The sequence below is a fragment of the Arachis hypogaea genome, chromosome 5 (genome assembly GCF_003086295.3).
Source record: "Arachis hypogaea cultivar Tifrunner chromosome 5, arahy.Tifrunner.gnm2.J5K5, whole genome shotgun sequence".
Taxonomy (NCBI): Eukaryota; Viridiplantae; Streptophyta; class Magnoliopsida; order Fabales; family Fabaceae; genus Arachis; species Arachis hypogaea.
Genome location: NC_092040.1, coordinates 91310107 through 91322432, shown reverse-complemented (window position 1 = coordinate 91322432; position 12326 = coordinate 91310107). Strand labels below are relative to the sequence as shown.

The 12326-nt window shown below is 42.6% G+C and overlaps 2 protein-coding genes across 2 annotated transcripts; both read left to right on the top strand.

Annotated features, from left to right (window-relative positions):
* Positions 1–814: 814 nt before the first annotated feature.
* LOC140173234 (uncharacterized) lies at positions 815–1858 on the top strand. Its single transcript, XM_072196023.1, has one exon. It carries the CDS (start codon positions 815–817, stop codon positions 1856–1858), a length of 1044 nt encoding a protein of 347 aa, XP_072052124.1.
* A 2184-nt stretch (positions 1859–4042) lies between these two features.
* LOC140173233 (uncharacterized) lies at positions 4043–4606 on the top strand. The gene has a single exon (XM_072196022.1). The coding sequence runs from the start codon at positions 4043–4045 to the stop codon at positions 4604–4606; it is 564 nt and encodes a 187-aa protein (XP_072052123.1).
* The last annotated feature ends 7720 nt before the right edge of the window (positions 4607–12326 follow it).

The window sequence follows — 12326 nt, the reverse complement described above, 5'->3', positions numbered from 1 at the left end:
CGACGCAGTCCGATGTAGAGCCTTCCCGGTAACCCTTGCGGGGCCGGCGATCAAATGGTTCAACGCCCTCCCAAACGGGTCCATAGCCAGTTTCCACGATATAACACGAAAATTCATGGCCCAGTTCACCACTAGGATCACTAAAGCCAAACACCCCATCAGCTTACTGGGGGTCACACAAAAACAAGAAGAATCCACAAGAAAATACCTCGACCGCTTCAACGTCGCCAAAGACTACATCAATGACGAAGAAGTCAGCCAGGTCGTCGCCGCCAACAAACGGCAGCACGACAACACCCAACACGGCAACTCGGCTTCTCGCCATAACCCACCACCCAGAGAGAATCAAAAGGACCACCCCAAACTGACAAACACAAGCCGACCACCGAGAATAGGCAAATTCTCTAATTACACGCCCCTGACAGCACCAATTACCGAGATATACCACCAAATAGCAGATCGAGGCATCATTCCGAAAGCCCGATAACTCAAAGAAAGGACGGGAGGCAACAAAACCCTCTACTGCGACTACCACCGAGGTTACGGTCACAAAACACAAGATTGTTTCGACCTTAAAGACGCCCTCGAACAAGCCATACGAGACGGCAAACTCCCAGAATTTGCCAAAATCATCAGAGAACCAAGACGTGTGGAAAGAGACAGGTCACCAGAAAGAGAAGGGCCTAACCCGAGAACTTAAAAGCAACCCCCCAGGGAAAGCCCAGAGAAAGACCCGACCATCATAGTAAACGTCATCACAGGCAAGGACGTGTCGAGCAAGTCAAAACTAACAATGAAAAAAGATCTCAAAATAATGGCTGTCAGAAACCAAGCTCCAACCACTGCGACCAACAATACGATAACCTTCTTACCAGAGGATTGCCAGCACGGCACCTCGGCCGAAGATGCCCCCTTCGTCATCTCGGCTAGAATCGGAACAGGACTAGTGCGAAGGATACTGGTAGACACCGGGGTAGACTCGAATATCCTTTTCCGAGGAGCCTTCGATAAACTCAGGCTCCACAACGACAACCCCCAAACAGACTGCAACGGCGTCACGGGACTCGGAGACAACTTTCTCAAACCAGATGGCTCAATCACCCTTCCCATCACCATAGGAACGAGCAACCAGAAGAAGACAATCTTATCTGAATTTGTAGTCCTAAAAGACTCCATGGCCTATAACGTGATTCTCGGAAGAAAAACAATCAATGATTTCTCCGCAGTCATCTTTACCAAATATCTCCTCATGAAGTTTAGAGCTGACGACGGCTCCGTCGGCACCATCCACGGGGACCGAGAAATCGCAGCCGAATGCAACAACACCAGCCTAGCCCTAAGAAAGAAATCCCGAGATGCGGCCGGGATATTCCTAGCCGATCTGGATGCTCGACAAGACGACCAACCCAGGCTAGAGCCAGAAGGAGACATGGAAAAGCTACAAATAGGGCCGACCAAAGAAGAATACACCTTCATTAATAGGAACCTCCCATATGATCTTAAAAAAGAACTCTCCCAACTCTTGAAACAAAATAGAGACATGTTCGCATTTACACCAGCCGACATGCCGGGAATAAACCCCGACCTAATGTCTCACCGGCTAGTCGTAAACCCCAAAGCCAAACCAGTGGCACAAAGGAGACGAAAAATGTCACCAGACCGAGCCGCCGAGGTCAAAAAGCAAGTTAAAGCCCTACTCAAAGCCAACTTCATCAGGGAACTCCCCTACACGACCTGGCTAGCCAACGTCGTGCTAGTGAAAAAATCTAACGGGAAATGGCGAATGTGCGTCGACTACACGGACCTGAACAAAGCCTGCCCGAAAAACGCCTTTCCCTACCAAACATCGACGGATTAGTAGACGTCGCATCCGGCCACCGATATCTCAGCTTCATGGACGCATATTCCGGCTACAACCAGATCCCGATGCAATGACCAAACGAAGAGAAAACAACATTCATCACCCCAGACGGGACATACTGCTACACAGTGATGCCCTTCGGCCTGAAAAACGCTGGAGCCACCTATCAAAGACTCGTCAACAAAATATTTCAAAACCTGTCTGGAAGCAAATTAGAAGTCTACATAGACGACATGCTCGGCAAAACTGAATCCGGCGAACAACTCACCAACGACCTCAAGGTCATAATGAACACCCTACGAAAGCACCAAATGCAACTCAACCCGGCAAAATGTGCCTTCGGGATGGAGGCAGGGAAGTTCCTCGGCTTTATGATCACGCAACGAGGAGTTGAAGCAAACCCGGAGAAATGTCGCGCCGTCCTCGAGATGACGAGCCCAAGGAACCTTAAAGACATCCAAAAGCTCACCGGCCGATTGACGGCGTTATCACGCTTTCTCGGGGCATCGGCTCAAAAAGCGATCCCTTTCTTCAAACGGATAAAAAAAGGAGCCCCTTTCAAATGGGAGACAGAATGCGAAGAAGCATTCCAACATTTCAAGAGGGTTCTAACGGAACCACCAGTCCTCGCCAAACCCCAGATAGGGGAAACACTCTACCTATACCTCTCCATAACGGAAGAGGCACTCGCGGCAGCGCTCATCCGTGAAAACGAGAAAAAAGAACAGAAGCCCGTATACTTCATAAGCAAAGTCTTACAAGACGCGGAAGCTCTCTACTCACGCTTAGAAAAGCTAGCTTTTACACTCCTTACAGCCTCCCGGTGCCTACGACAATACTTCCAAGCTCATTCCGTGACGGTACGAACCGACCAAGCAGTCAAGCAGGTCTTACAGAAACCCGACCTAGCGGGAAGAATGCTAGCGTGGTCCATCGAGCTATCCCAGTTCCAGATTAAGTTCGAACCCCAAAACGCAATCAAAGCACAAGCCATGGCTGATTTCATCGCCGAGATGACTCCGGGGAAGCTCACCCCCGAATCGTGGAAACTGCACATCGACGGCTCGTCAAACTTCACCTACGGAGGCGCCGGAGTCATACTCGAAAACCAAAACGGGATCACAATCGAATAGTCAGTATGATACAAATTTTCAGTATCGAACAATCAAGCAGAATATGAGGCCCTCTTGGCAGGCCTAACCCTAGCCCGGGAAGTCGGAGCAAAGGTCCTAGAGGTAAACACCGATTCGCAGGTAGTCAGTTCCCAAGTTAACGGAGACTACCAGGCACGAGATCCCCTACTCCAACAATACCTCACCAAGGTAAACAAACTGAAAGAAGGGTTCGAGCACATTACCATACAACATGTTCCCAGGGAACGAAACGCCAGGGGCAGACCTACTTTCCAAACTAGCCAGTACCAAACCAGGACACGGTAACAAATCGCTAATTCAGGAAGTCGTTAGGTCGCCCTCCGTGTCAACAACAACCAACGCTCATCTGACATCCTCGGACAAGGAATCTTGGACCCACCCTATCCTACAAAACCTCCTCGACGGAACTTTGCCGCTGGACCCGAAAGAAGGAAAGCAAATAAAAAGGGAAGCCGCCAACTATACCATCATCACAGGACAACTATACAAACGCGGATTCTCGCAACCCCTGCTCAAATGCGTCGAACCCGGGGACACGGAGTACATACTCCGCGAAATCCACGAAGGTTGCTGCGGTCACCACGTCGGAGGTAAAACATTAGCCCAAAAAGTCATCAGGGCAGGCTACTTCTGGCCGACAATTATTCGAGACTCCATGCAATTAGTAAAAAACTGCGACAAATGCCAAAGGCACGCCAATATCCACCAAGCCGCCCCACACCAACTCAGCACCATATCGGTAGAGCGGCCATTCGGCACTTGGGGGATCGACCTCGTCTGGCCCTTCCCTACGGCACCCGGCCAACTCAGGTATCTCATCGTCGCCATAGATTACTACACCAAATGGATCGAAGCCGAACCCTTGGCCTCCATAACGGCAACCCAGTGCCGAAAATTCCTCTGGCGATAGATCATCACCCGGTTCGGGATCCCCGAGATCCTTATCTCGGACAACGGAACCCAGTTTGCTGACAAAAAGTTCAGAGAATTTTTAGAAGGGCTACACATATCCCATCGTTTCAGCTCAATGGAACACCCCCAAATAAACGGACAGGTGGAATCCGCAAACAAAACAATCGTCAAAGGACTCAATAAACGGCTCGACGAAGCCAATGAACTGTGGGCAGACGAACTAGGATCAGTTTTATGGTCATACCGAACCACACCTCAAACGACCACGGGAGAAACACCTTTCCGATTAACATACGGTGTGGAGGCAGTCATCCCGGTAGAGATCGAAGACCCGAGCCCCAGAAAAATGGTCGGAGGTAACGATGAGGAAGCAGAACGAGACCTCATTGACGAGGAAAGAGGCATAGCTCATATCAAAGAGCTAGCCCTAAAAGAGAGAATCAGCTTAAGATACAATCATGGCGTCGTCCGACGAGAATTCACAACCGATGACCTCGTCCTACGACGAAACGATATCGGTCCCCCGACCCCAGGAGAAGGGAAACTCACTCCCAACTGGGAAGGGCCATACAGAATCAAGGTTGTAATCGGAAAGGAAGCATATAAACTCGAACGGCTTAACGGCGACGAAGTCCCGAGGACATGGAACGCCGCCAACTTACGGCGATACTACACTTAGACCGACCTAACTAGGTCGCCCCTTTATTTTTATTTTTATTTTTATTTTTGTTGTTTATATTTTTAGTACTTATCCTCCCATTTTACGATTCCTACATTTTTTAAATTTTCGCTTAAGTATCAATCTCGGGTACTCTTTCCCACCTTTAACGGAGGGTTTTAACGAGGCCCAACCATCAATAAAAATTCCATTAACAGCTATTTCTAACTTTCTAAGTGTCCCAAATACGGAACAAAGACACGGCCATGACTGGGGGACTGATCACCCCCCAGGCCCAACACACGGATATCCACAGAAAACCCGACCAAACGGCGGTCCGAGTGAACAAATAAAACACAAAAAGGAATAGCTTAAAACGGAACATACCAAAGGCCCGGACGGCCCAAAAAACACCATAAACTGGAATATACAAAGAGGCCCGGACGGCCGATAAATACCATTATGCGGAAGTACGATGTTACGAAACATCAATCACACGGCCCTTGGACATCCAAAATACTCAAAACATAGTTCAAAGTAAAATCCAAAAAGAAAGACAAAGATAGAAGCTACTCGAGGTCGACAATCTGGCCGTCACGAACAGTCTTGAAAGCTCCCATCACGGACACATCCACACCCGGAGCTAGCACTAAAGCCTGAGCCCTCATCGTCTCCTCAGTAGCCATAATCGCACCCTTTGCGTCAGCCAGTAACTCCGTCTTCTCCTTCTTCAAGGCAGCGACCTCGGCCTTCAGAGTCTCCGATTCACTGAGAAGCACGGCCGCTTGGGAACCCGCATCAGAAGCCCGCTGACGCTCCTCTGCCAATTGGGAAAAAAGTGAAGTCTCAACCTCGGAAAGTCGGAGAATCTCCGCCCCGGCTTCCTCAGAAGACTTCACTGCCTTCTCTTTCGCAGTCTCGGCGGCCTCAAGCTTCTCCTTCAACTTAGCCACCTCAGCCTGGGAATGGCGGAGTTTCTTATCCAACAAACCGACCTGAGCCATCACGGGCTCAGCTTTCCGAACAACAACGACAGACCGGAGGAGGGCACGATACACCGACTTAGCCTGGAACGAAACATCACAGCCATAAAAAACGGCTCTGTACCAGGCATCAAGTGTTGATCAATAAACCCCGGGGCATCGAAACGTCAGTCCATCACACTAGCACAAGACCCTCTTCCTCGAAAGTCTCACTACTCGGCTCCTCGGGTCTTTTTCTCTTCCGAGAAGCCTCAGCAGCCGTCACCACGACGACTTCAGGCGAGTTCGTAGGACCAAGAGAAACCTGAGCATCGGCCCGCACACCTGAAGAAACTACCTCCTGAGAAACAGCCTGAGATTCCACGGCCGGATTAGAAACAGGAGTAGCCGGAGACGACGACCCCTCCTCCCGGCCCATCGCTGCCTTCAGCCGTGCCAAGGAAGTCAAACCACCAGCCATCTCAACTAAAAGAAAAGAAAAATCCCAAGTTACAAAAACGGGAAAACAAGCATAAAAACCAAGAAAAGGACAGACACACACCAACATATGACCGACAAGCAACCGGATCACCCATCACATCCCGAGGATTAAGAGGACGCTCCCCAAACAATTGCCACAGAACAAGAGCAACATCTCGCTCCTCCGAAGTCAGGAACTCTTGCAAAACCCTAGTGAAAACCGACGGCCCCGCCTTAAAGTTCCAATAGGTAGGGAACCGCCGCTTACCCTCTAATATCAACCAAAAAGGATGATGCCCCCTTGCGGGACGAACCTTAAAAAATCCACTCTTAAAACCATGAAAAGAATCTTCATACAACCCGAAGACCCGACGATGAGGCTGAGCTCTAAAAGACACATACCCCTTCTTGTGTTTCCCCTCCTTGGTCGGAAGGGTACACAAGAAGAGAAAAAGAAAAACGTTTACCGTAGCAGGAAGCTCCAAAAAATCACAAACAAGATCGAAACACCTATCGCCGCCCAGCTATTCGGATGTAGCTGGGACGGCGTCACGGAGCACCGGCTCAATAACTGCTGAACAAACGGGGAAAAGGGGAGCTGAACACCAAGCCGAGTAAACATCGCCTCGTACACCCACATCCAATCTGGCACAGTCGGGGAGTCAAGATTGGTATAGCAAACCCTCTCGTCAACCCCAGGGAGAGAAAGCTCGTAGTGGCGTTCGGCGTCACCACCCCCACAAACAGCTCCTTCATCTCGAAGCCGCTGGAGGTCCGCCTCTGTCATCCGCGACGGCGTCCCCCATACATCACTAGTAACCCAAGAGAAAAGGCCGGGGACACCCCCCGATGGGGCCACCGGAGCCCTCACACCCTCAGTCCTTCGACGAGCCATACCTAAAATAGTGACGAGCACCACCGTCAGCCAAACCTCGTGGCAGAAAACGGCGGATGAAACAAAAAAACAGACACCTATACACCACCAATTATGCGATGGCGCTCGCCCCCTTTACAGAACTATCTACCACCATCATACACCAAAAAACAATTCTAGTCTACACTAAAGCAGAGGCAAAACAAAATGCAAAGGAAGAGAAAGCATAAATCACAGAGAAAACAAAAAGAAACAGAAGAATACCAACCTGATGATGCACAGGAAATAAACCTAAGGAGAAAACGCTACGGCAGAAGATCAACCAGAGCCACAGAATGCGAAAGGAAAGCAGAAAATGCTCTCTCGGAGAAGAAAGCAATAGAGAAATGAAGCAAACGAGGGAAGTGAAGAAAGAAAACCAAAACGGTTTAAAAAAAATAACACAAATACCCCTGGAAAGCAAAACAAACGTGAGGGAAATAAAGGAAAACGTCACATCACAATAAATGCCCCCTTGGAAAAAGTAAACTGATAAATTACGCCTCGAAGAACGCAACAGGCACAGCAAACACGGAAGAGTCGCGTCAGACCGAAACGGTCAGACGAATCTTCCATGAGACGAAACCGTGGCACCGACCCCTTCTCGAAACAACCAAACGACCACTCAAGAAAAACTAAAGGCCTGGCCCACGGCAAAAGCAATATCTCCCAGCGACAGTCCGACCTCGCTCGCCCTCCCGCTGCGGGGGCAACTGTTACGGATCCGAGTCACGGATCCTGGACCCGGGACTGTACTATTACGGATCCAGCCCATGAATCTCGGACCCAAGGTTAGACCCGAACCCGGCGCCTCGAGTCCGACTTGCCTCTCTCTCCTAGAAGGCCCGAAAACCGGCCCTCTAGAACTCCTAACCGACTTTCAAATTCAAACATCTCCATTATCTTAGCCAAATAAGATAAGATAAGATAAGACACTCACCAACACCTATAAATTGAGGACCCAAGCCCCTCCAGGTATTCATTCATTCCTCACACCTTATACCTCTCAGATCCATTCTGACTTGAGCGTCAGAGTGTTTTTGCAGGTACCTCCCCCCATTACTCCAGTCAAGTGATCCGGCATTCGCCTCAACCCGCAAGTTCCCGATCCATCTCTCAACCCGTACCAGAGACTTCCAGTACAATAAGTAATATAACTTGCATTATTGTTTTCCACGAGTATACAACAACGAACCTTTTTCATGGGTTCGAATACATAAATCCAAACCATGTTTCTCTTTCTTAACCACTTTAAGCATGATCTTTTAAATATTTTTCTATATCCCTTATTATTTATCTATCTTCTATCTGAACAATTTTATAATACACCCAATGCAAGATACTTAGCTAGATTATTTTTTGCTTATATATAAAATTTAATTACTTAAAGTATTCACCTATATATGTGGATAATATTTGCTAATTAATTATAGTTGTTGCCGTTTATATATGTCTAATGAGAATAATGAAGCAGATATTGATAAATTCAGAAGCTCCATTGTTGTTGGCAAAAGCATGTGAAGTGTTGATTGAGGAAGTGACATTTAGAGCATGGATTCATGTTGAAGCTAACAAGAGGAGGACCCTTCAACTCTCTGACATTCTCATGGCTATTAAGAAACACAAACTCCTTCACAACTTCTTCTCTACTCTTTCTAATAATAATCGCCTTCATCATCACCATCACTTCCTTGATTCCCAGGTTAAAGCTCTTATTTTTAATATCTATCTTTATTCTTCGTATAGGATAGATCATCATATATATTTATCTATTGCATTAAATTTTTGGAATAAATAACTTTATATACCAAAGTTTTAACAACTAAAAAATTTAATGTTTGATCTTTGTTGACTCAAAAAAAAAATTTTTAACATAAAACAAATAAAAACAATCTCCTGTATGTGCAAATTCAAAAAGAAAATTCTTGTATCAAAACACATGTTAAAAATATAAATATTCATATAACTATTTGTTAGTTTAAATTTTTAGAATAAGAGATTATAAATGATGATATGTTTATATTTTTGTAACATCACTTTGTTTATTAAATTTTAGTAATGAGAGTTAATTTGATCTTGAATTATAAGAAACCTAAGCTAATTACTAATGATTGGTCTCTCAAATTTTGAATTAATTAAATTAGTTTTAGTTTTAAATCATCAATTAAATTAGTCTCTCCTCTCATATTTTGAATTAATCGGTCATCAATGTTAAAATGTTAAACGAAAAATGTTAATCATCGTCACGTGACGTATCATCGAATAAGTTGACATGACATAAAAAATGCTTTAATTAATTTATTTATTATTGTTGACATGCTGTCATACAGAGAATTTAGAAAAAGAGTAATGCTAGAAAAATAATAATATAAACTTATTTTATTTAATTTAATATTTATAATTTTATATATATAATATAAAAAATTATATACTTATCTCATCTATATAATATTATGTATTTATTTTAAAAATAGTTAATAAATATACAATAAAGTAATTTAGACTGATTTGGGCTATTTTTATTATTTTCAAAGCATTTCATACAAAATTTGGATTTTTTATTTAAATAAATAAAATAAATCTAATAATTTTTAAAATAAATAATTTAAAAAATATTTATGAATTTAAATATTTCAGTCTTATCTTGTTTACACTGTAAACGAGATGATATTGCATGTATTTCGTTTACAGTATAAATTATAGCACCCTAACTATCCAAATGTCACGCTTCTGCCTGCGCCACTCTGATAACTCGGGTATTACGACAAATATTAAAATATTTAATACTAAAATATGAGCATGTTTAAAACTTAAACCGAATTTTTCAAAACATACATCCATACTAATATCAATACTTACAAAGGATACATATATATACATATTAATAATTTTACAAGCATTAACTAATACAATTCCTATCACTCTTGCAGAGTGTATAAAGATAAAGGCGAGGGAAAGCATAATATCTAAAACAATACAATACATTATATAAACAGAAAACAGAATAAACTCTTCATGACTTCCTCATCCATATCCTGAAAAGGGGAGTGAGAACATCGTCCTCGAAAGGGTTCTCACTATAGAGTTGCAAAATTACTATAATAGGATACGTGAAAATAAAACCGTTATAGTGATTAATAACTGCCTTATGCGTCTTTTTAAAAGTAAAGGTTTACTATTAAAAATCTGAAATCTTTTCTGAAAGAGAAAACTATTTATTTCTTAAAAATTCCAAAGCCTTTCAAAATATTTTTCTTAACCACACGAATGACCGACCTGCTTTAAGCATAGGTGCATTAAGTCTATGCTAAACCAGTTTAGTTTTTCATACTTTTCTAAACCAAAAATATCAACCAAACATGGCCTTCGGCCTACCTCATGAATAACCATGATCCTAGGCCCAAACAATCCAAACAACAACCAATCATCACAGTCCAACAGAGTTTCAGTTGTAAACACAAATAAGAAAGTTCAAGTACAAACAAACAATTACTTCAAGTAGAGCAAATAGCAATTAAACCTAATTAATCACATAGGCAAACCAAGAACAATATGCACACCCAAATAATGTCAGATAGATGCATATGATGAATGCATGTCCTAGTGGCTGATGAGTCCTATATGTCGGTTATAAAGCCAACCTGACAAGTCCTGGTAGCTAACTATTGGACTGTCCCTCTGTAGTGCATCCCCAACTCGAGTTATTCATAATCATAATTATAATCACACAACACCCATACTGGTGTTTATCCACAGGGACGAGCTCATCCGGAACATTCACAGTGTCCGACCACACTTACGACATAGGGTCAGCAGAGTATCGAGTCTCAACCTGGAGCACGTGGTGGCTAGCCACTGCTTTTACCCAGAGAAACTCATATCTTAGATAATTAGAAGTGCAACAATCACTTTATCAACTCAATAATAATCCATATTCATACTCAGCCATCCGGCTCATAATATATTACACAATCAGCCATAATTCATTATCATATACAGCCATTCTGGCTCATAAGATATTCCACAATCAGCCATAGTTCATTATCATATACAGCCATTTCGGCTCATAACATAATAGCACTTCTACCATCCAACATCATAAAACTCATAAAATCATCATTCAAGCCATAAATCACTTTTCTCAAATCACTTTTCTTTGAAATCAAATTCAATTCATCCCAGTCTTAGCTTCAAAAATTCACATTTCTCAAATCACTTCTAACTTATAAGCCATCATTCTCAAAAGAAATTTTCTCTTTCAAAACATGCCACATTTCCACAACATTCTTCTAAAACTTCCAAACGATTCAGCAACTAGGCCAAATTAAAAATCTCTTTTGAAAGATCCAAAAATCAGCCATCCTAAAATAGAATTTGGTAATAGAAATTTTTCAGCAGAGTCGCAAGACTTTAGGGAAGGATAACCTATCTCAATTTCTTAAAAATTTATTGAAACTCTTAAAATCATATATTCTTAGTTTAAGTAAATAGAAACAGAATTTATTATAAAGTCGAATCATATAAAGTCACAAGTCCCAACCCAATCCAAAACCAATTCACTTGAAACGGAGCCAATCCATTTAAATCAAAACCATTTTTAGGTTCCTTCTTAAAACCAATTCTCTGACTTCTTCCAAAATGTCACAAACGCAATTATTCAATCAAAAGTCCAATTTTCTTTAAAATCACTAAAAGCTCCTTTGAACGAAATTCTTAAATCTAACTAAAAGCATAAGCCCTTTTTATATTTAAAATCAATATTAGAACATAATACTTTTCTTCAGTGATTCAAAATGGTAAAGTAATTCCTTTCTAAATAAATCGAACTCAAGACATATAGTTTTTTTAAATAAATTAAACTCGAAAACACAACTATTTTCTTAATAAACCAAATAATACAATTTCTTAATAAATCATAATGTAACACCCTAACTATCAAAATGTCACGCTTCTGTTTGCGCCACTCTGATAGCTCGGGTATTATGACAACTCTTAAAATATTTAATACTAAAATATGAGCTTGTTTAAAACTTAAACTGAATTTTTCAAAACATACATCCATACTAATATCAATACTTACAAAGGATACATATATATACATATTGATAATTTTACAAGCTTTAACTAATACAATTCATATCCCTCTTATAGAGTGTATAAAGATAAAGGCGAGGGAAAGCATAATATCTAAAACAATACAATACATCATATAAACAGAAAATAGAATAAACTCTTCGTGACTTCCTTGTCCATATCCTGAAAAGGAAATACCTTTAGGGGAGTGAGAACATCGTCCTCGAAAGGGTTCTCACTATAGGGATGCAGAATTACTATAATAGGATATATGAAAAAAAATCGTTACAGTGATTAATAACCGCCTTATGCA